The following is a 26234-nucleotide window of genomic DNA, read 5'->3' as shown; positions in this document are numbered from 1 at the left end:
CTTTGTGGACTAGGCGCGTATGCAGACCCCACAATTTTAATAAATCATCATTATGCCAGATCAAACATACCCATTCCTGTGGCTTGGTACATCTTGTATCATTATATGTAATCAGTATTCTATAATAGTCAACCATATAGGAGCCTAGTCGTGACCAGACACACACACAGATGTTCAGCTTTATATATATATATATATATATATATACTTTTGAGGTAATTAGACCAAGAGTCTAAAGAGCAGAGTTTATTTTAATGTACTAGTAAATGTATTAATACTATTAAAAGAAAACTGCTCGTTGTAATGTATATATATATAAGCTCGATAGGCATAGATATCCTAGAGCTATTTCAATATTGAGTAAAATGATTCATAATTTTGAATTAAAAATTAGTTTCAGAAGGAAAACAAGCAAAATCAATAGATTGTACGATCGTTTCAGAAACGATTTTTTTTATTGAAATAGACAATATGTTTTGAACAATAATTTGATAAAAGATTTTCTTTAAAGTCTCCTCATCAGCAAAAATGTGGGTGGGTAGGGGGGGGTTAAAGACACCAAAATAAACCTAGCATTTTCTGTAGTAATGGTCGACGTTGTTCATAGGGATGCGGAGAGCAGGCTAATCGTGGCTCGGTAAAAGATTGTGTGTTTCAGGTGATCGGGGTTCATGCGGCCAGCACTGTTCATGAGTCTCCTACTTCGGTCAGCTCGATGTGTTTGTATCATAACGGAAGCCAGTAGTGCTAATGGGGGATTGGAACGCCATCTTAGACTCCGCGATAAATAAGGTAGGAGGCGAAGCTAGAGGGTCGGAGAGGTGCGAGTCCAGCCTGGCTGGTCTGATGGTTAGATACAATATGGTCGACAGGTTCGGGTCGAGCATCCGGGGCGGGATTTGTGGACGTGGACTAATAGCATTTCGTCTTATCTGAGTACCTATTTGGACAGGATGTTAGGAGAGGCGACGTAGATTTCTTATCTTGCCCCACATTCACTTGGCTAGGCAGATGGACCATAAACTTGTTATGGCCTGGCTGAAGCTAGGAAATAGGCCTAAGTTAGGGGGGTACTGGAAGTTAAACACCACTCTTCGGGAGATAGAAGACTTTCGAGATAAGTTAATAGTTAATTCAAAAGGCACTAGTGGAGCCAGTTATCATGAGTAAGTGGTGGGTGGGTCTTAAAGCTAAAATTAGATTATCCGTCAAGTATGCCCAGCGCCTCACACTAGATAAGGCCGAGACGAAGAAGCAGCTAGAGCAAAAGCTAGCCTGGGCTACGGGGAAGGGTAATAGGGTTAGTCAGGAATTAGCTAAAAAGGGCCTTCTGCATGAAACTAGCGAGCATTACGAAGGTGAAGTAGTTAGAGATAGGCTTAGAAAGATAGACAGTGAAGCAGTCAATTCTGACGCTGACGTGCGTCACGAGGTTTCTAGGAGTGGTTCAGACAAGTAAAACATCCGGATGGATGCACTTTGGAATCGACTCGAGAAATCTGTGAGAGGTTTTGCGAACTTTTCGAGGAGCGTTTAATGCAGCAGCTTGATCTTTCGGTCCACAAGTTCAGCGACTATTTGGCCGACTCTCCTGCCTTGAGATGGCTAGAGCGGCTGGTTGCGAGGGCTGGGTGATGGAGCAAGTTATTACTGTGCTGAAGCAGGTTAGCTGTGACAGATCACTGGGACTCGATGGTCTGCCATACGAATTGTATTTGAGGCTGTCGCCCATGTTTCTGCCTCTTCTGACGGATGTGTTCAACCATTGGTTTGCTCAGGGATCCATCCCGTGGCAAGTCACCAAGTGAGTGATCACATTGCTGAGGAAAGGCATGACGGGTAAGAATGACGAGGAAGGGCATGACGGGTAAGAATTAGATGACTACAGGCCGATAACTCTGCTAAACACAGAATTGAAGATTTTGGCCAAGATCTTGTCATATCAGCTGCAGGTTGTTATCGGCGACTTGATCAAACTGGAGCACAACTATGCTGTGAAGGGGAGATCGATTCAGAACAACTTGCACCTGATCTGCATGGTCCTAGAGGGAGGAATAGAAGAAGACACGGAAACCACACTGATCAATTTAGATCAGTCCAAAGCTTTCGACAGAGTTGACCATCACTTCCTGGCATCTTTCTTAGAAGCCGACGGTTTTAAAACGGACTTCTGCAAGTGGATTTCCATGATGTATCACCAGCCCAGAGTTGTGTACGTCAACGAAATGTGCTCGAAACCCTTTATCTCTCGGTCAGTTCATCAGGGTTGTCTGCTGTTACCTCTGCTTTACGTTTGGGCTTGGAGCCACTGCTCTGCAAGCTGAGACCCAAGAGTATCCGCGTTCGCCGATAACATCACTGCCTTTGTGTCGAACTTTCGAGACATCGAGATCGTGTAAGAGGCGCTGACTTGGTATGAAAACCAAAATAAACCACAGCAGGTCAGTCAGGCTGCGGTTGGGCGCCTTGAGTGGTAACGCAAACCTCCTGGCGACCTTCAATTGGACGGATGGCCCGGTTCAAATCCTCGGCATGTGGTTCGGACCGAGTCCCCAGCTCAAAAAAAATTAGTTGGGGTACAATCAAAGGTAAAGGCTGCGGTTAACCCGTGGCTTCCTAGGAAATTTTTCTTAAAGGGTAGAGCCGAGGCGTGCGCCACGTACGTCTTTCATCTTTTACCGACTGAACGTACTTCTCCTGCCTGCAGAACACCTAAAATCTTTTGAACTCTTGTCCTCATTTCTTTAGGACGAGGGAAAACACTGGGTGCACAGACAGGTATGTATTCAACATCCATATGAGGGAGGCTTGGGAATTCCAGACGTGAAGTGTCATCGAGATGCCAAGAGGCTGGCTTTCCTGAGCCGCTACCTTCAAGAAGATCAACTGTGGCACCCTGCGGTTACTGCCACCTTTCCCGACTTCATTCTCGACCCCTCTGTCAAGAGCCATTGCAGGCTGTTGAGAGAATCAGTCTTCCTAAAAGAGTGCCAAGCCGCGCTAAAACTACCAAGGTCCAGTGACTTTGAGACTGCTATCCGTAGGGAAATCCACAGGGATCTAGTGAGTGGAGTTGCCGATGCGCGCGTTTGGGTTGGCAGCAGAGTGAGATCCGCTCCTCATGGAGTTGGGTGCTAGGTTCAAGTCATCTGTACAATTCGGAGTTCTCTCTGACCTGGCGATTGGCCCGAAATACACTTTCCGTTAACAAATGCAGTTCCGTTTTTTTTTTTTTTGAGTCGTTTGCGTGTTCCCGTTGTGGAACAGCGGCCGTAGAAACGACTGTTCATGTGTTTTTTGATTGCCGCGAACTCCGCCGATGTTGGTCATATGTCAGTGAGGTGACTGCTCACATCGATCCCGGGCATCCTCGCCCGATTACCGTATCCAACATCGTTGACAACGTGAGGCCACCGTGGGACCGGGAAAGACAAATGGTCTACATTACGATCCTGGCTGTGACGAGAATGGTGATTTGGATGTCGCGACTGAAAGGTGGCTGGGGGCGGGGTCTTTTTCTGATCAGGATCTGATCGCTTTCTTTAAACATCAACGACGGGTGAAGATCAGATGTGATAGAAAATGGCTGCATCGCGTGGTATTTGACAGAAGACGTATACACGTAGCAAGTCTGTGTACGAAAAGAAGCCAAATTTGAATACATGTTCTCTACCTAGTATGATCTAACGTTTAGCCTCTTAGCTAGCTGAGTGAGTGCCCCATCCCTCCCTGACTAGGAAGCCTCTAAGATCCCCACCCCCTCCTTATTGCAATGTTTCTCCTTTCGCCCCTCCTCCTCTAAATTTCACCCATTTCGGAGAGAAAGATATCTGTCACTAACATTCCTCTCTCTCTTTTTTTTTTTTTTTTTTTTACAAGGTGGTCACCACTTATCAAGGCCCGGAAGCCACTCAGGGGTAAGGGTTATTATAAGTACAGTACGTTAGTGGGGAGAATTAATAAAGTGTCTACTTAAGGGGGCGGTTCATCAGGAATTTGTTTATGTTGGACTTGAAGACATTCAGGTTGTAGTCAGGTGGGAAGCAGGGAGACGGAACAGATATCCACAGGCGTGCAGTTCTAAGAAAGAAGCTTTGTTCATGGAATCTACGTTTTGATTTAGGCATAGATAAAGAGTGGGGAAAGTTTTTGACAGTGGATTCAGCTAGACGTGTGTTTTTCGTAAAAGATAGGCGAGGGGGGGGGACCAGAAATTGGAGTTCAGACGAGCACCTGCCATAGAAATAACGATAAAACAAAGATAGGCTTGCAACGTCTCTTCTGTGGGAGAGATGTTGCAGGGAAGAGAAAAGGGCATCCCCCACTAAGCCACAAAGTCTATTTTTTACTCTGTCAAGGCAGGATAGGCTGTTTTTAGCAGCTCCTGCCCAGATATGGCAGAAGTATTCTATCCTTGGACGTACTTGGCTTTTATATAGATAGAGAATTGCATCAGTAGTGAGATATCTTCTAGAGCGGTAGAAGGATCCTACCATCTTTCCAGCGACCTTGGCAACAGATTTGATGTACGTGTTCCATTTCAGATCAGGAGTGAAGGTCAAGCCCAGAAGCTTGTCAAAATATGGCGCTTCTCCTAGATGAGAGCCATCCATTTCAATTGATGCCAGATGGGGATCAGAGCGATGATGTAAAGATAGGAGTTTGGTTTTAGATGCATTAAAGGTAACCAGCCACGTCTTCCCCCCACTGAACCACGCGCTCGAGATCAGAGGAGAGAGAATCCGTGAGAGCTTTGTCATTTACAGCCTTTGATGTGTTGCCATAGATGGTCGTGTCTTCAGCATAGATGTCAACGAATGATTTAAGTATGCGTTTAGGGAGATCATTGATGTAAATCAGGAAGAGAGGTGGGCCCAGGATGGACCCTTGAGGGATTCCAGCATTAATACTCTGGGCCTCTGATTTTTGTCCATCAACCACTACTCTTATGAGCCTATCAGAGAGAAATGATTTAATGATAGAGAGAACATTTCCAGTTATACCGTAGCTGGAGATCTTGTGAAATAGGCCTTTATGCCATACCTTGTCGAATTCCAATTGCCCTAGAAAGGAAGCCTTTGTCAAGAGATTCACTAATCCTATGAGATATAACCGTGAGCATATCTGCGGTAGATCTTGCAGAATGGAAACCATATTGCGTGTCACAAAGAAGGTTATTTCTGCTGAGGTAGTTGACTATTTCTCTATTTAATATGGATTCCAGCAACTTACTCATGGCACACAGGATACTTGTTGGTCTGTACTGAGAGGGAGATGATTTATCACCTGAGTTCTTAAATACAGGGCATACCGATGCAGTTTTGCAGGGTGTTGGAAAGCACTTCTCCTTAAGGCAACACTTAAACAGTTTTGTAAGTATGGGGGAAATTTCTGGTTGAAGCTTTTTTAACACTATAATTGGAATGCCGTCAGGGCCAGTTGCTTTACTGGAATCAAGGTTCTTAATTAGCTTGGCGACCTCATGCATAGATATTTGTATGTTACCTAGCGTGTTCTGTGTTATAGGAGGAAATGTGGGGAGTTGATGGCCTTCGTCGCATAGGGTAGAATTAGCTGCAGAGTTTGGCCTTGTCTGAAGCTGACGAGATGACCTCTAGTCCATTGATAATGGTTGGGATAGAACGCACACTTCTGTTCAGGATCCTATTTGTTATTTGCCAGAACTGGTGGGAACCAAGCCACTGATCAGCTACCTTGGATTTAACAGACTGGATTTATAGTTCTCTTGCATTTTTTATTACTCTTTTACAGTGGTTGCTGGCGTTCCTGAAAGCAGCTTTAGTCTCAGTGCATCTATTACGCTGGTAGCTATGGAAAAATTGATTTCTGTGCGCGATGGCAGCAGCACATTCAGGGGAGAACCATGGCTGGCTGGCTGGCTTGCTGGCTGGCTGGTAGGTTTTTGTTGGAATTTTTAGATGGTATGAATCGGTCTATGCCTACAATTCAGTCAGGTCTGATACTATAGAGGACACATCCTTTTTAAACATAGAATGCAGAGGTAAATCAGATATGAATGTACGGAAGCTATCCCAGTCAGCCATGGAGTATCAGTATACAGTACGGTGGAGATGTACATCTGGGGACTTATTACATTTCATTTTATCTTAACTGATACGACGGAGTGGTCGGAGGATCCTAGAGGAGAAAGAACAGAACATGAACATAGCTCAGGGGAAGTTGAGAGAAAAAGGTCTAGGAGGCTTGCATATTGACCTGTAATATCGGGCACATGGGTGGGCTCGCGAACAATCCGAGTGAGGTCATAAGCAATGGCAAAATCATGATATAACCTCCCCTCATCGTCCGTCTTATTTGAGTGGGTTAGCCATTCTACGTTATGGACGTTGAAGCCAACACATGTGGATGTTAGCCGAGGGATGTGCAGACAGGATGTGATCTATTTTCTCAGATATGCTCTTAAAGATAGTAACTCCGCTGTTATGTGGCCGATAGAGGGCAAATATAAATGCAGTGGTGTAAGCAAGTACAACCCGGAAGCACATATAAGGTAAATTAGGGTTTTATCTGGAGATATCCCTGCCACATGGTAAGCTATCTTTAATGTAGGCACATATTCCATGCCCATAGCGATCTTGGGGGTCAGATTTAGATGTTAAGTTAGAGTATCCATTAATTATGAACTCATCTAGGGAAGTGGTCGGCCCTATTCCAGTTTCGCTTAGAAAGAATATGTTCGGTTTTGTCTCCTGTAATTGGGTTTCAACCTCTGGAAGGTTGGAACGTAAACCCCTGATGTTGGAGAAGGAGACATGGTAGTCAAGGTCTACGTTGGAAGATGGGGTTCTAGGTTTATTCGAGTTTTTTTTTGGGGGGGTGAGATGCTTCATGTTGAGGTTTTGGGATTTGTGGAACAGGTCGGCATACTTGGTTAGAGCAGGATAGAGAGGAAAAGTAAGAGAAAAAGACAGAATTTTTTTGTAGCACATGAAAAGGTAAAGCCGTAATAATCACCCACTAGTATGGCATCGAGAGGCCCCACCAGAGACTACTGCATGGTCCAGAATCCATTCACCAAATGGCAATATAGCAGTCCCAGTACTTTGCGCCTGCTGACAGGACAGCCTCCGTAGTGGTTATTCCAAGTTTCGGGTCCCTGACTATCAGGCGGATAACATCAGCCCAGACGAAACGTTTACCTCCAGAACCCTTACTAGTGACATGGCCACAAGGATAGACAGAGACAGAAAAATTTCCGACATTTCAGACTACTGTTCACTAAGTACTACCGACCTTTAAAGAAGATTTTTCTTCACCCTTTGTCAGAAAAATCACTCATTTGAATGAGGGCTGAGGGACAAAAAAGGAGAAGCAAGAGTTACTGGAGCTGCCGATAACACATCCACTGTATTATCTACTCTACATCAAAACAAAAAACTAGGGGGATGAGTATAAGGGACTTACCAATATCTACTTAGTATAAGTCCGGTGCTCAATTATCAATTGAGGACGCTTTTGAAGATAATCTCCCCTCCCATATTAATGAGTGGATGTTTTTGGCATTATCTATCTCGAGTTTGAATCATTCCAGCTTCACCTTATAATTAAAATCCAATAATGAACTTTTATCAATTAGTGAAGTCGGCTTAATATTAATTTACATTTGAGTTTAGATAATTATTCAAGGTTTTAATTTGGGAGGTTCTCGTTTTCATAGGTGACGGTTTTTTTTTCTTTGCGTTTTACATGTAACAAGATAATATTGGTTAATATCATATTTGACAAAGATTTCAGAACAAAAATTTTTTTTTTTTAAAGCAAGACAAGATAGGTAAAATTTAGTTACCAGTTTTTAAGTCAAAGCAATGGAATATATTGATGTTGGTATTCATAGTGTAAATAGAGATGCTCTGATATTATTGTAACTCTTGTTAACACTGCAAAAGTATTTATCTAAGCTAGCAAGGACGCCCAATTAATCGTCAAGGATTAATCGTCCCAACACTAAGAAAGAGGTATGTGTTAAAGGAATATATGAGAAAATTAAACAGACAAAGATTAAACAATCTAGTATATTGTTGAAACCCGACTGAACGCATGGAAATAAATGACTACAACACAAAAGTAAAATAGAACAGATATATTGAAAGCAAGAAAGTATATACAATATTTACATAGAGTCCATTGGTATAGTCATGGGAAGACAGTCCCTGGAAAAGGTGTCGGCTGGGTAGTCGTCGACTCTCGATCTCGTTGTCTCTTTTAGTCTCTCGTTGGGTCTCTCACATCTTTACGGTACCAACCATATTTATATGGTTGGCACTCCACGTGTGCTAATTAGGTGGATCCTACAACAACACTACGAATTTCTGGTAGCATTCAAACAACTGAAACTTGTAGATCGATCTAGACCAAAGTAAAAATGCCGTGCCAAGAAAAGGAAAAGGCCTGATTAAATGTACAATTCAACTGTTTTAAAATAAATTCTATATAAACTTTTCCTTGCTTCTACACCAAACGATGTAGAATTATTTTATGTTTTTACTGTATATTTGTGTAAGGATCGAAACACTAGTTATTTCTTAATCAAAAAGTTGAAAACTATTTTTTTTTAGCTTATAAATCGATAAACAAATAACTTTTATAGGAGACTCATTTTAGTTTCTTCTCTAACGCTGAAGAAAATATGTAGCAGAATTATTCATGAATTTTGGAGAGATCTTTAGTTTTTTTGTTTTCTTGTTACACAGTGATCACCACTTATCAAGGCCCGGAAGCCACTCAGGGATAAGGGTTATTGCAAGTACATTACGTTAGTGTGGAGATTTGATGAAGTGTTTACTTAAGGCGGCGGTTCATTAGGAATTTCTTAACATTGGACTTGAAGACATCCAAGTTGTAGTCCAGAGGGAAGCAGGCAGACGGAACAGAGTTCCACAAGCATGCAGTTCTAAGAAAGAAGCTTTGTTCATGGAATCCGCGTTTTGATTTAGGCACAGATATAGAGTGGGGGAAATTTTTCACAGTGGATTCAGCTAGACGGGTGTTTTTCGTGAAAGATTGGCGAGGGGGGACCAGGGATTGGAGTTCAGACGAGCACCTGCCATGAAAATAACGATAAAACAAGGATAGGCTCGCAACGTCTCTTCTGTGGGAGAGGGGTTGCAGAGTAGAGAAAAAGGCATCCCCCACTAAACCACAAAGTCTATTTTGTACTCTGTCAAGGCATGATAGTTTAAAATTTGTCATCTCGCCGTCGACTAAACACATAAAATAAATAACTACAATACAAAAGTAAAGTAGAACAGATATACTGAAAGCAAGAACGTATATACAATTTACATAGCGTCCATTGGTATAATCATGGGGAGACCTCCCTGGAGAAGGTGTCGGCTGGGTTTCTCTCGTCTTTACGGTACCAACCATATTTATATGGTTGACACTCCACGTATGCTAATTCGGTAGATCCTACCACAACATATATATACTATTAAAGAATTTATATATCATGTCAAATTGAATTTTCAAAAAAAAAATTTCATGCTGCAATATTTTAAGTTATAAAGTTTTCATATTTTTTACTAGAATATCTTGTCTTTTTTTTCTTCAGTTTTAAGAACTAGTCTTTTTACTTTTCTAAGCTTAATCTTTACCATATTAGTTTTCATGCTCGCATTTTCTATGTAATATGTGTGTATGTATATGCACCCACACACTTACCTAACATTATATAAAGGGAAACGTGCAAAACAGTCCGTAACTCTCAAGTTTGAAATATCATTTTATTTTCTTCGTGTTTTTCGTCACACTAAACCTGAATAAAAGTCTCTTATTATTTTTTTTTATTATTTTTCTTTAATATTTATACTTTGTCTCCGAAATGTATTTTTTTTTTATTGTGGCATCTATTTTTGTAAATGTTCTTGTCGCAATTTCGAAATCATAAATTGTCCTGCCTCAGGCGTGGTTCTCAAATGCCAACCTAAAGTTCCAATTAGCACATAGTATCGACTTTAAACGCGCCATCTTGGTGGTTAGTTAAGGTAAGAACGTGGTTTGTCGCGTGTGGTATTTATTTGCTACTAGCGGGGGTACCCGGCGTTGCCCGAGTGTTTGTTTCCGGGACGGGGGGGGAGTTTTAAAAAATGTTATGGTAGGTAAGTAGGAAGGATCAAACCCGGAGTCATGAGTAAAAGTAGGAAAATAAAGTGTGAAAAAAAAAAAAAACATCTGCAACGTTAACAGTTCGGCCACCAAGAAAAGTCCATTCCAGTTGTTTAGGAAAAAAAAAAAAAAAAACGACTACGGTAGGTCGGCGCGAACGTGAAAATATAATGTGAATTGTCCAGCACGCTAACCACTACGCCACAGAGCACTGCAGCTTAGTTTAGTGATTTTAAATAACTTCACATGAAAGAACTACGAAGCCAAACCGGTGTTCTCTTCTCAACTGTTCCTTGTGAACGATCCTCAAACGGTGTTAAGTGGTGGCAGGGGGAGGAGGAATTTATTAGAGAGAAAATATTTTACCACTTCCATTGATCTTAACCGATTTTGGCCGTGACTTCTCAGCAGAAAAAGTATAGAAATCTAAGATTATCGAGGAATTTGAGAAATAATAAGTCTATAACACACCTCAGATATTGTTCTGCCGTTTGTGCATATTGTATTTGCATGAAATATCTTGATTTTTAATCCTATTAATGTCAAAATCAGATGGGGAAAAAATGATTCATTTTATTTATATAAAGATTATAAGAAGGAAGAAAGAAACGAGCGCATGAGGTATCCGGCAGTTTGTCAATGCTGGTTTTTCTGGCCTTTTCAATTTAGAAAGCACGAACAAATTTCGTTTGTTTTGCCTGATTTTTACAGTAAGGCGTTCTCTCTGCTTTGTTTTAATCGTTTCCTCGGCGACATTTTATGACAAATTTTTCGTTTTTAGAATTTACAAGAAATAAACAGAAAAATCGACTAACAACTAGTATCAACGATTCCTAGCCGAGACGGATGAAACGCAGCTATCAGACGGATTATTCAAGTTTGAAAATATAGTAAAACTGTGCAGTGCGATAAACAAAGAAAAAAAGGATCCGAAAAAATATTCAACAGATAACAATCATCAAAGGTCCCTTAAATCTACTTTTTAACCTACATACGTATTCATTTTTCGTTTTAAATTCTTTAAAAACGTTTTCTGTTAAATTTGAGATTTCCTTAAAATACGTTTGCGTATCCGACATTATTCAACATAGCTGACCCCAGTTTCAAAAAATCACCGGGGTTAATTAGTTTTTCTCTTTCGCCATTTTTTTTTCCTTTTATTAGATAGAAAATAATTTTTATTGCGTTCTGAAGAGTTACTAGTTGTATATTTGTTTCTTGTTTTATTTTCACCACACATTAAAAATATATCCACCAAGAAAACTTCGATGATGTCTGCCATGTACCAGATCTGCCATGATGAAAATGTAACTCCGCCATGATCGCATTTGAACGAAATTACAAGTTTAAATAAAAATACTTTCAAAGCCACAAAAAATGCATACGGCTACTACACAGCGAGACATGGAGTATGTAAGTACCTCCAATAGGCCATCTGTAAAAAAACTAAACATCCAATGTACCAGCAAGTCCTAGGAACATCAACCTGAAAGAACAGTTGGAAATGACTTGTATACAATATATTACGACCATGTAATCCCGACAGCCACTCACCTCGAAAATGCTGCTGTCAAACCTAATATGGAATAAGTCAGAAAGAGTGGCAACCTTGGTTGAAGTGAGTGTCCCTAATGATGGAGGTTTGAACAGAGCTGAAAGGGAGAAACAGACCAAATATCGAGCTTTCGTGTATGATATGAAAAGAAATTAGAATCCTAGGGAGATAACACTCATAACAGCGAGGATACTAAAAAGAGCTATTGGTTGGTTTCAATAAACATCAGGGTAATGTTGGCAGCTGGTTTGGTTGTTCCATACCCAGCATTACAATCTTCCAAGAAAGAAAATAAAACATTAAAAAGCAAAGAAACTTTTATTGCGTTTGGTATAAGTTATATTTTTATATTTGTTTTCACTCCCTTTTTATTATCTAAGAAAATGTGTGAATGCGTTTGTATGCGTTCATTATATAGGTCGTGATCGTCCGCTCGTTGTCACCCGATTTCAATGCCTCATTTCTACACGGATCCTAGTGCCAATAATATTGTCTGGTTCACTGCTGTAACAAAATGGATTTTCTTGTTGAATGAAAAATAACAATGTTTCATTTTGAGATGTTCTAAATGACATTTGGTTTCTCTGCAATAAAGAAAAACGGATCGGCCTGCTTAAAATCCTGACTGTACTCTGAGTCAGGCCAAACTAAACAAAACATTTTCGACGAGCAATGACCATAGTCTGACCGTTAACTGTTCCAAACATCATATTACTATTTTGTTCAATATATATATATATATATATATATAAGTTATATTATATGCGAGTATGTGCTTGTGTGTATATATAAACAGCGAAACAGTACTGTATGTGGATGACTATATATATATATATATATATATATAGGTTATATTATATGCGAGTATATGCTTGTGTGTGTATATATATATATATATATATATATATCATCTAGTGGGTCGTTTGGTGTGTATATTTTAAATTTGTACAACAATTCTAACATGAAACGATTGACCTAGACGTATGTACACCAATAGGCCGGTCACTGGCGTGTAACCGACCCAAGTCTTACATTAAATGTCTTGGAAACGGTCCGCGTATCTGTCGATTAGACGTCTTTCTGTCTAGGTGAAGAGAAAAACAAATCTGAGATGTTGGATGTAGGTGGCTCGTTCTTCTCTTGGGCTCAGTTTGATCGATTCGTTCCTTTTCAAAAACTTCAGATCCACTTCTAACTAGCCTTCTCCACTCGGGCCGGCATTTTATTAGAGTTTCCCAATTCTAACAGTAATTTTGAAGGCTTTAAGATAGTCTTTTATGCAATCCTTGAAGCTGACGATGCTTCCCAGTCTTAAGCTCGCCATAAAACAACTGCTTATTGTATCCTCCATCCGAACAACATGATCTTTCCAGCGCAACTGATTCCTCATCACCCTCGCTTCAATGCTCAAACACTCAGCTTTCTTGAGAATGTCCGTGTTACGTGTCAGTGACAGCCATTTTACATTCAGAATTTGTTGGAGGTTTTTCTAATGGAATTTCTAAAGTTGTTTTAATTACCGACGCTGTCTTGTTGTTCAGCACTCTGATGAGTAAAGTAAAACGGTAAGAACACAGGTCGAGTAAACACTTATCTTGGTCTTGACAGAGATCCCACAATCACTCCACATTCGCTTTTCTAGTGTTCTGAATGCGGAGACGTCTATTATTCAATACATTTTTTTCATGCAACTGTCTTGCAGTAAATATCATATTCACAGTATCCCTACGCTCAGTGAAACCGCATTGCGCCTCAGGAATAATTAACGAACAGATGTTTGCGATGTGCCTATAACTCTCTCCAGCACTTTCCTTGCCAATTCAAAAAACATTATCCCACGATAGTGATCACAATCAGTTCCTTTATCCTTGGAGAGAGATTTGTCCAATCTTGTGGCATTGATGAACCCAGTCAAGACTTCTTGATTAGCATGTGTAATGCATTAGTTATATTCTTACCTCTGGCTTTATCTTTTTCATAGCCAAGACCACCTCATCAACTGAGGGTAACTCATCCATGTGATGAATAATGTCAGGCTGAGATAGACTATTGATGACATTTACATGATGGGTTGAAAACCAAATCAGCAAAGTGCTCCCTCCATCATTCTCTTATTTTCTCTGGATCTTTGATTCGAGTTGAGTTATCCTTGGGTGGTAAAGGTACAAAAGGAGCAGCTTTGGGGAAAAAACCTGCTTAAGAAGACTGTATAGATCTTTGTTATCTTTCCGGTTGAAAGCAGATTGAACCTCTGCAGATAAATTGGACCACCACACATTCTTCATTCTCCTCAGTTCTCTCTCTCTCCCTCTCTCCATCTCTCTCTCTCTCTCTCTCTCTCTCTCTCTCTCTAGAACTGCCTTGCGCTCCCTGTAGTTTCTTTCAACAACTGTTCTGTTTTTTTTATATTGTCATTCAAACGTATTTCATGGCGGACCTATTTTGCTTTCAATAGAGTCTTTATCTCTTGATCATTATCATCAAACCAGTTTCTGTATACAGACTTCTTTAGACCGCAGATCTCTACTTCAGAATATCTACCTGATCTTTTAAAGTTTCCCACGTATAATCAAACTCAATTGTGCTTAATTTTTCATTCAGTCTTATGTGAATTGCAGGATCTTTTAGTTTAGAGATACCAATACGCTTTGGAACCGTAACCATTCAAGTTTTCCTGCAAATACACAGCTCAAATTTTCCACGTACTAAAATATCATCAGTGTCACAATCATTGCACGTGTCTCTCATGTCACTTTTACGTGTTAGTAAAAAGTTGATCACTTGCCCGTGCTTTGATCGTGGGTGTGTCCATATGATTTGATGCTTGCGCTTTTGATAGAAGAAAAAAATTGGACACAACAAGATCAAATTCTGAAAAGGCTGAACTGCAGTAGAAGTAAACCATTACTGTTAACTTTGCCGATGCCATAGCGGTCAGGTGCATCCTATATGTCGTGTTCCTGATAAACTCGTGCATTGAAATCACCAAGGACGATCAGCTTGTCCTCAATTATATTTCTCATTCCACGGTATTTCCACGGGTCTTGCTAGTTTTAAATAATAATACGCTAAGGTATTTCATTTTCGTACGTGATCACTAGGGATATGACAACAACATATTCTTATCATTGTTTCGGATATATATTAGGGAGTTAAAACAAACACAGTTAATAAACCGAGAACCACATCACTCTATATACAAGCACATATCAACGGATGTACACTAGAGAGTGAAAACAATGAAAAGAATATGCTGTTTTCATAGCCCTAGTGATCGCCTTTCATACACAATACACACTTAAACATGTGATTATGGGCTGCCTGTGAGTTTGATAGTTTCTAGAAACTCCCTCCTTTGGAGAAAGCCAAGTCAATCCTCCTAGTGTGAACATCGCACTAGATACACTTTTAATCACCTTGACACATCCTGTTCCCATTAGATCACCGAAGTTAAGCAAAGTTGAGCCTGGTTGGTATAAAAGTGGGTCGTCATTCGGGAATTTCAGTTGGTGTATATGCTCTCCGATAATCTCGGCATTGTTTCCAGTCGTTTAACACTTTTCCTTGTTACTGGACTCAAGCAGTGCCCTTACTCACGCAGCTTCCCTTACAGATGGTATCCATTGTCTCTTGAGACTGAACGGAGGCATCGATCGACTTTTAAAATGATGATCAATGTGATGTCGCTGGGTAAATAATTACGACTTTGCTCCTTTTAAAAGAAGTGTCCCAAAATCGTCATCTTTTCGACTTTGAATACATTTCGAAAAGTGACATTCGTTTCATTGATTTGAAAGCGGGGGGGGGGGTAAAATACGCTTAAATATATCTTAATTTGTCCAGATTTCGTATATATTATTATGGAGTCGTGTATTCAGAAGTAAAAAAAAATGTGGGCTATCAGATAGAATCGAAACTGAAAGCAAAACTGTAACAGGCAAAGCTGGTGACGTTACCACTGTAGCAACGTCACACGCATATGAACTGATAAAGTAAGATGAATGTATAAAATGTATAACGATTTTTTTTTTCAATTTTGACCCCTTTTTGTCCCCTTAAAAACTATTTCAACCGGCTAAATCCAATTATTTGAGGGCCCTAGCACAGCTCTGCGACTTTTAGTTTCGGAAAAGATAGAGTTTTAAAAAATGGAGACAAACATACATAGTGAGTTTTATAAATTAGCTGACAAAAGATACTTGTTATAAAAGGGATTACATTCCAACAATTTTAGATAAAAAGACATTTCATTTATTTAAAGACTAATCAGCTGACAATGACACACGAAAGAAGTCATTTTATTTTTTCATCCTCACAGATAAATTACACAGATTGATGCAAAAACCACCGTGGAATTTCCATGACGTCCAGCTAGTCATATATACGAGGATCGTTCCAAAAGTAAAGACCTCCAATTTTTTAACTCAAAAATTAAACCGTTGAAGAACTACGAAGATGAGAGTGGTACCATTAAAATAAGCGGTCTTTTGTGGTCCAGAATTTATTTTTCTACATAGTCACCAACATTCTCAATGCACTTTTGCGAGCCTCTTTCGATGCATCTGTTTTAAAAGTCCGGAGCATGCTTTGTCACTTACGTCTCTTGCCACCTTGAAATCAACGAACCCCTCTCCTAACTGTGCTGACATTAACTGCATTGGCTTCGTAAACGTTCAACAGGCGCCAGTGAATGTTGATTCGTCCAATTTTTCAGCATAGAAGAAATCAATGAGGCATCTCTGCTTTTGACGCACGAAATGAAATTTTAAATCATGAATGCATCAGTTCAGTAATCATAACAATGCAATTTGCAATCCCCTTTGGTGGGCATAAAAAAATAAGAGACATTACTTTTGGAACGTCCCGCGTATTTTATACATATTTACCAGGACCGCACGATATTATCTATATAATATTAAGTGTTCGAGGAATTTGTTTTTATGTATGCAAATAGAAACGTGTGATTGGTTGAGAAAAAAGGAATAGGCAAATTACACATTAAGGTAGTAGTTTTTACGATGTCAGTACCCGAGTTCGAATCTTACGTAAGTCTAATGATTTTTTTTTCACTGGATACATGCTTAATAAAATTTTGCCCCCCCCCCCCCCAACAAGGCACAGTGCCACTTTGAAGTAGAGGGCTTTTATCGGGGACATAAATTGCAGGGATATTATGAAGGGAGATAAGTAGGAAGATGTCTGTTCACATTACACTTCTGCATGTCAGTACAGTTGGGAAAGTAGAATCCCGGAAGGATGTTCCAAAGTCTAGCAGTTCTATTGAAAGAAGCTATTGGAGTAGTAGACTTTCTTACATCTAAGGATTTCTACTGTGCAGGAATGAGATGTAGCAATTTGTCGGGTTTGTCGGGGGTATTTACGTTTATGGGGATTTTACACTAAGTGACATTTGTTTTCAAATGCACTTCAGATGTTAGGCTGTATAAAGCGTTAATTTGGTCAAAAGCGCCTGTTCCCTCATTCATCGGATTATTTCGATTATCGATTATCATCGAAGAAATTCCGATACAAAACATCTTAGATCACTGCCAGATACATGAAGTACATTTGTCTTTAAAATACGTAGGTATAAAGAGTATTTGGTATAAAGAGTATTTAGTTGAGAACGAATTATATTTGTTCTGAAACAATATTTCTTATGTTTTTTTTTTCCAACAACAATACAATAGTCAGTAATTTTATTTTTCATGCACATCGTATATTTTTTCTTCCTAATCCTAATCACACTTAATCTCTTAAGACAATAGGATGTTTTTCCTCTCATATTAGGCATTATACGATGAAAAAATCAGATTCAATGTCAGCTCATATTTGTGTCCAGTTATAGTGGAATTTATCACACTTGAGTAAAGGAATGCAATTGATTCTGCAGCTTCCTATAAAAACTATGAAATTGACAAACTAAGTTCCAATTAACTCAAGTCTGTTTACTTGTATCTTAGATATTAATATCCTCATCCCTCCCAGCCATGGATAAAATAACAGTCCGTTTTCAATCCAATAGTTTACACTGTCTGAAGAGAGACTGGCAAACTTTCTTTTTTAAACTTGGGTGTGACAGACATACGCTTATTTGTGAAATTACATTGTCGTAACATACTAGTAAACATGCTGTTTAAAGCATAAGTGTAACTGACGAAATGTGCTTTCGACTTCAGCGTAACGGACCAATAGGAATACTGTTTAAAAACATAAGCATAACAGACCAATGAAAATGCTATTTCAAGCATATTGTAACAGACCAACGAAAATGCTATTGAAAACATAAGCGTAACAGCCCGATACAAATAGATAAGCGTAATAGACAAATGAAAATGCTATTTCAAACACAGGCGTAAACAGACCAATGGAAATGCTATTTCAAACATAAGCGGAATAAAGATATGTAAATGACATGAAAATGCTATTTAAAATATAAGTGTAACAGACCGACGAAAATTCTATTTAAAACATCAGTTTAACAAACCAATAGGAATACTGTTTCAAACATAAGCGTAACAGACAAATGAAGATGCTATTTTACCCATAAGTATAACACACCAATGAAAATACTATTTCAAACATAGATCTAACAGACCCATGGAAATGCTATTTCAAATATAGGTGTAACAGACCAACAAAAATGTTTTTCAATATAAATCATATTCCGCACTGGCGACCAATACACTAAGAGTGGAGCCGGTTATCTTAATATTGCATAAGAATCTTTCACTTAGTGATACAAGCACCAAGTGAAAGATTGTTTCAGCAATCTGCCTCACTATAACCGAATAATGAACAATCTTTTTATGAAAAATCTTTAGTTGATGTAAAATCTCACACATTTAACATTGAAAGCACTATTTTTCTGAAACTCTAGCATGGCAGGTTGACAACCAAAGCCTCTCATAGAGTTACGAGTACACAATAAACGAGAAAACATATTTCTAAATAGAAATTCCTTGCAAAGAAGGCGTTGTTGATCGCAAACAATTGCTCATTAGCTTAGTCAGTGTCCGGGAAAGCAAAAAGCAAAAGAAGAAAGAAAAGAAAAAAACTAGAAATGCCGTCGAACGGATCGTCTTGTTTACCAGTGGAACAGTTGTCATAGGTACATCGTCATCAATAGAGAAATAACATCAATGTTTAAAAGAATCTTTAATAAACATACAAAGTCACTACCTTGCGACAAAATGTTTCTGTAATTGTAAGATGTGTAGAATTAGTGTTTATATTGTTAAATATCGAGGTCAGATGCACTGTAATGTCATTTGACAGAAGTGTATTTCGCATGAACACGCACCTTGCTTGCCGAAAACAACATAACATGATTGATTGTCAAAAATAAAATAATCGTTTGGTTCAAATCATGCACCGAGCTTGACGAAAATAACATATGATTGTCCAAAATAAAATAATCGTTGGGTGTAAACATGCACTTGGCACGATGAAAACCGCATAACACGCTTGTCAAAATATAAAACCACGTCATCCCATCGACAGCCTGCCGACCCCAAACGTTATGTGCTGTGGTTTTGTTCTTCATCGACTGTTCTTCTTATAGTCGTATCGTCATTTTCTCACACTGGCGGCTGTCGAGGGAATGCACGGGTTCACGAGTAGAAAAATAAAAAAATACACAACACAAGAAAAACACGGACGCGGATGTTTTACATAACTGTCGATTGTGTTCTAGCTGTGTGTGTCTAAATGCTAAGGTTTAAATCTACGTCCTGTCGAGGCTGAGTTCGTTGTTGCCGTCAGTTCATGTTGGTCGCCCAAAGCTTCTCATTACCTTCGTCTTTATGTATCTTCATCGCTCCTTGATTTTTTATGGAATTTAATTGTTTGGTTTTACGACATATCAAGTCGGTTCGTATCATTTAATGCCGAATCCAGTAATTTGCAAAAAATAATTTGTTTCAAGTTCTTTATAGCTGTAAATATTTATTCATAGTATCCAGTTTGGTTATTTTGTAAAGAAAATTTGTTTTTTTTACTTTGCAGAACATGATTAAGTTTTGTAAAAGGAAAGAAAAACAATACTATTGCGTTTTAGGTCAGAGCCAGTATCTTCAGACAGCCTGATCTAGTAGCACCAGATTTTTTATATGAAAATCGCACTGAAAACATGAAGTCACCTAATGTAAAGAGATAAAACAATACTACTTCAATGTCAAAAATTAAACTAAAAAAATAGATGGATTGATTCTGGCCCAAAAACCAGCAATTCATCCCTTTTAGCGAGAAAGACTAAAGGGAAAAATAAGGGGAGCAATGGTTACAAGGTTCACTTTCTACATTCTAAAAATAAGGTGACATTTCCGGGGGGGGTTATAAAGGCATGTTTTAGTTAGCTTGTAGCATTATGCATAGTCTGTAAGAAGTTGAAATGTTGGCAATACCATATCAGGTTGAAGACTGTCTGATAAAAACATTATACGATGAAAAGGCAGATAAAATGACAGTATAGATGAATTTAACAATTATCGATTAAATATCTTCCAAGTATATTGAATCAAAGACAGTATGGTGTCATTATTTATATTTATAGGTAAAACTTCCTCCTCAAAAAGAAATCTATATTCACCTCCGGTGTATTTGTTTATAAGCCAGAATCAGGAATTTTGTGGGTTACGTTGCTCTACCTTGGCTTCGTATGATTTTTTTTTTATCAAACAGTGTCTTTAGTTTAATATCACATTGTTACTGCTTTTATTAATAAAAAAAATATGTATTCCTAACTAAAACGGGACTTCTCAGTGAACAGCTTTCAAGTTTTGAGACATTAGTGATATTTTTTCATCGGCGATATAATTAGAACATGCCTTATTAATAAGGACTTATTTTATATTTTTAGTTCAATGAGTAATGTTTTTTAGTTGGGAGATTAGTTTGGTGCAGTTTATTATGTTTTTAACGCTTGAGATTTGAAAACAAAAAAAAATATCTAGTTGTTTTAATAGATAAACAGACGTGTTGAACGTGTCATCAAGGGTTTCAATAAGAGCATTAAGGAATGCGATTTTATTCACGTTTTAATGTAAGAATAAATTTATCCTCATCGTGATGTTAAATTGAAGAAAAAACAGTTAGTAAAGAATCCGCGTGTTGTCTGTCTGTGGTATTATTTTGAAATGCCGGAAGGATACTCTTGGCGCTCGTGAATGAATATTTGACTATATTTAATGAATATTTGACTATATATTGACTTTGTTTTGTTTTTGTTTGTTTTTTTGTTGTTTTTTTTTTCTTCAAAATTTACTTGTCACTCCAGGAATGAAGAGTTAGACACAAGGTCGACTTTTTTTTTAATGTGGGGAAACCCACTCCCCAAAAAGGGGCACTCTGGATAGGAACAAAATTTAAGATTGTCTCAGTCAGGAAGGATTTCTCCTCCACTGACCGAAGACAAAAAATCTTAAGTGTAACATCAGAACAGATACTACATTATGATTTTGGCCCGAAGAGTTAATTTGGAAAAGATACTGAGGTTTCTGCATATGTTCTATTATCAGCTAGAAAGGGGATATATTCGAGACAGAGGACATAAATAGAGGGTTTTATAGCGTTATTAAATATTTCCGTTCTGCTAGATATACAGCTGATGTAACTGTAATATCACACCGGATTAGCGAATCTCTCTACGGGAGTTTCATTCCTTGAGCAATAGCTCTTGACATATCCAAAGTTTTTGATAGGGTATTGCAAAAAGGTCTAATTCACAAGATTTCCAGCTACTGAATAGCTGGAAATGTCGTCTCAGTTATTAAATCATTCTTTTTGATAAGCTTATAGGAGTAGTGGGCAATGGACAGAAATTAGTATCAACACTGGCGCCCCTAAAAGTTCCATCCTAGACCCAACTCTCCTTCTGATCATCATCATCATCAATGATCTGCCAAATCACATTCTTAGATCATTCGTAGACATTTATGCAAGCAACACCACAATCTATAGCAACACTTCAAAAGCCGGTAATGACCAGGATCTTTCCGATTTTCTCTTTTCTGATCTGGAGAACGAGGTGCAATGGGGAAAAGGTGGCTGGTTAATTTTAATTCATCTAACACCAAGCTTCTCTCTTTTCATCACAATCGCTAGAACCCGATATGGTCCCACTGAATGGCTCTTTGTCTTGGGGAAGCACCATGTGTTGCCAATATATTCATTGCCATACGAATCATACGAAGACATTAAAAAAAACTCCAGCAAAATCTCGAAACACACACCGTTCTTACATTCACATAAGAGCTAAACATTAACAAACAAAAATGACCTAGAAGTATTAATCAACTCTAGTAAGCTTACATAATATACAACCTCAACGTATAAAAAACATTAAGAACAACTACAACCTCCTTAATCGCCACAGCGAATACACACAAAAATACGAAGTGGTTCTTATAAAAAAAAAGAAAACTGATCTAACGCGCATACAACATATCTCCTCATTCAAGAAAATATTCTCCAAAGAACTAACCAACATAAAACAAACTCAAATAAACAACAATTTTTCTAATAAAATCGTCGATCAACACATAAAACTTTATATATAAACTCTATGCACGATAAGAACATGAACCCCAGCACTTACAAAAAATTACGTTTTTCATGTATTTTTTGCCGTTTTAGATTTTCAATAATCAAAAACATATATCACTTATAATATAAACATTTCAAGCACGCCAGTGGAACTCTCTGCCGCTTGCCTGTTTCCCACCTGACTACAACTTGGACGTCTTCAAGTCCAACATAAACAAACTCCTGACAAACCGCCCCCTTAAGTAAGACACTCTATCAAAACCCCCAATACTAATGATTACTACAATACTATCTCATTGATTACTGTACACGAAATAACCCTTATCCCTGAGTGGCCTTCGGGCCTTGATAAGTGGTGACCTCCATGTAAAAAAAAAAATATTTTCAATAATAAAAAAAACGTATCTCTTATAATATAAATATTTCAAACTATTTTCTGTAGTAAAAACCATATCTCTTATAATATAAATATTTTAAAGCTAAATTTCGAAGACGGTTTTGTATCCTGTCAAGACAGAAAAAGAGTGGTCTTAGTGTTATATAATCGCTGCAGCCGATCGTTCAATGTGCTTTTCAGTCTATACAATTTCTAAATTGACTTTCGTCACTGGTCTACGATATATTATACACCTGACAGCGTATAAAACACAACACATCTGGTTTATAAAAATATTTTGTTTATTTCCAAGTACACTTTTCGATTTAGTATGACAGATGTTGACATCAGTGAAGGCGCTTGGCGGAGATTATTGAGGATGTTTATGCAGTGAATAAAAATGTATCAGCTTGTCCTCATTCAGAGATCAACTCTTCTCTGTCCGCTTTCTGTTGTGTTGATTTATATAAACATTTTTCTCATCCTGGAATGTTTAATATTTCCCATTGTTTATTTTCTCATTCTTTTGACTGATATCCTCTCACATATTTCTGGTCAAATTATGTATTTCACTAGACAATTTTGCTTTTGTATTTCAGGTGAAACAATTGGACGAGGTCGAATAGGCTTAAAATTCTTGAGTCTTCATAAAGTTCGCAGGAAACGTCGACCGGCCTTCAAGATTTCTCGTACATCCGACTCTCTTCTTGATGCTCAGTATAACGGGCAGGCACAGGTAGGTGATCTAACCTTCCAACAAAAGAAATTTAACAAAGCATAAAAGAAAATTAATATTTTTAGCGAATTTCCGTATTAATAATAACTGAAAACTTTTTCTGTAGCATTCTTTCAAGTCCAAGTCTTTAACTTAACAAAGAAACCTTCCAGTGTTTCACAGACAAGTATTAAATAATCAGTACACAGTATCTCTTCTTCCTAGCCCAAAATACACCAAACATTAATGTTATCTAAACACCATGAAAAGATGTGTTTATTTGCAAACTATCATCCTAATCTTCATAGTTATTGTTTCACGACGTTCCAGCCAATTCATCCTCTGGTCTTTTTTCAATCCTACCCAAAGCCAGCCAGAGGTTTAGTTGGCTAAAACGTGGTACGACAGCAACAGCTTTGGAAGGCAGTAATTACTGGGGATACAATTACGAGACTTAGCAGTTCTATTCCATTGCAGTTAATCACCTAAGAATGAGTTGGCCGAAATGTAGTGAAACAACAACTATGAAAATGAGGATAACAGTCTACAAATAAACAAATAAACAAAAAAATAAATAAACAAATAAATAAATACTCAAATTACTCATCTCAAATGGTTCCAATAACAAAATAAAATAAAATAAAAAATACATAATACCATAAATAAATATTTGAAATTTTGAATAATTACTAGATTTGGCATCGATAATATTTCGTCAATTTTGACGTATGAGGTCCGCCACAACATCTGTTATTTGGAAATCAACACAGATGATTTGTTTTAAGTGGTGAAGGCTTTGTGCACAACAAACCACATTTTTGAACAACTGCTAATTTCAGTCGGTGCAATGGCTGCTACAAGACAGAGCAGACACTATACCTCAGGGTTTACATCAGTTTTCCTTCTCCTAGGTGCATGTCTTAACAAAGACTGAGGGTGCATCTCTCCCAATGGATTAAACACGCCCCAGATACCAACCTAGGAATTTCTACATCCCAGCGCAGTACTGGCCAGGTTTATTGTTTCTTAACTTGGGTGATCTGGCGAGAACCGTTATCAACGTGATTATGTATTCAGCATTAAATAACCCAAAAAATGGTTAATATGCCACTAAATAACCAAACCAAACATCGTGAATGATAAAATAAAATATGTATAAAATACGTTTATAAGCCAAATTACAACGCAATATTATGAAAATAAACCAATTTATTTGTTTAAAATTAATATTTTGCAGATAGACTCCATCCTCAGAATTTTATACATTTTTTTCTTCTTTTTATCCTCGTCGTGATGTTACATTGAAGAAAAAAGCAGTTAGTAAAGAATTCGCGTGTTGTCTGTCTGTGGTATTATTTTGAAATGCCGGAAGGATACTCTTGGCGCACATGATCGTGAATGGATATTTGACTATATAAGTAACTTTGTTTTGTTTTTTGTTTTTTTTTCTTCAAAATTACTGGATTCGGCATTAAATGACCCGAAAGGGGTTGATATGTTAAACAAAATAAGATAATCTGTACGTAACTCGTTAGGCAATCCTAAAATACAAATGAAAAGCAATCGACACAGTACAAAACCCTGATGTACTCATACATTCAAAGCTGTCATTAAATGTGCTGTTAACACAATTTTGAGCATTTATGTGAATTGCTTGAAAAATCTTTACCGATTTAGTTTACCCATACATTTATTGGCTCTTTGTAAAAAAAAAAAAAATACTCATTTTTCTTACTAAAATACTTTTCTTTTGTTTTTCTCAGGATAAATCTATATATCTATGAAAGTGAGAATGTGTGTGTGTGCAGACTATTCTCAACCTATATACTCAACGAATTTTTTATCTACAGACTTTAAATTTTGTATATGGTGTATTCAGACATGTGAAAAACGTTTTAATCGGTTTTCATCCGGATAAAGTGCTGCTAAAGGGTAAAAATTGAAAAATTGTTACGGTAGAGTGATCAGATTTTTATCGGTTTTCAACTGTTTCATGACTGCATGCACGGTCGTGAAACATGGCAGCTTCCTTATGCTAAGTATAAGTTGGCTTGAAAAAACTTTAAAGATCATGTCAAGCTGGCCTAATGGCTATCATACTTGACACTTTAGGTTTTGTTTTTGATTTCGGCTCGAGTTTATTATTTTTACTTATAAGAAGTGAACTGTTTAGAAAAAAAAACATAATACTCGCATGCACATGTCTCTGTTTGTTTCTGTATTTGTTTTTCTTTACTTCATTTCTTTTTAAGGAATTTAACATTACGTTTAATACCTACAGTATTTCTGTTTATAATAAATAAGAATTCTGCATTAATTGAAATATAATATTTATGCAAGACCGGGCAACGTCGAGCGTCCTACTAGTATATACATATTTCTAGCACTTCGTCTTGTCTCCAACAACAAAGATCATGAATCTATATTTTTGAACACTTAGTCTGGCCTAAAAGCAATTTATATATATATATATATATATATATATATATATATATATATAAAGTGAACGGGTCTGTGTATCTGTCTATGTATCTGTGTGTCTGTATGTGTATATTTCCCTACGCAATAACTCTGTCAATTTTAAGTCTGCAGACTTGAAATTTGATATACAGGGTACTGGGATTTAGGAAAATCTTTGATTGGTTTTCGGCCAAAAATTTGGCTGTTAAAGGGGGTCAAAGTTCAACAATTTGACCTTTCAGAACTCTACGAAATTCCTCCGCCAATTTTGGGTTCAAACACTTGAAATTTTAGATATAGGTTCCTTGGATATGGATCTAACTTAATAACTTAATTTAAGCCTAAAACAATAAATATTAAGGGGTCATAATAGGGGTCAAAGTTTTTAAAAATTGACCGCTTTTTTTTTTTTTTTTTTTTTTTTGCTCAATATGCAC

At 37.7% G+C, this 26234-nt stretch overlaps 1 protein-coding gene across 4 annotated transcripts in view; it reads left to right on the top strand.

Moving 5' to 3' along the window:
- Positions 1–26234, top strand: part of LOC145296711 (high affinity 3',5'-cyclic-AMP phosphodiesterase 7A-like) — a 434586-nt gene that overhangs the window by 339787 nt on the left and 68565 nt on the right. For all 4 annotated transcript variants that reach the window (XM_080142693.1, XM_080142690.1, XM_080142694.1 and 1 more), the window contains one exon: positions 23222–23358. In XM_080142693.1, the coding sequence (XP_079998819.1) occupies positions 23222–23358 (137 nt within the window). The remainder of the gene's footprint in view (positions 1–23221; positions 23359–26234) is intronic.

Source organism: Euprymna scolopes, chromosome 17 (genome assembly GCF_053919585.1).
Source record: "Euprymna scolopes isolate OS-2025 chromosome 17, ASM5391958v1, whole genome shotgun sequence".
Taxonomy (NCBI): domain Eukaryota; kingdom Metazoa; phylum Mollusca; class Cephalopoda; order Sepiida; family Sepiolidae; genus Euprymna; species Euprymna scolopes.
Note: the sequence above shows the minus strand (reverse complement) of the source record. Positions and strands in the feature narration are given on the sequence as shown.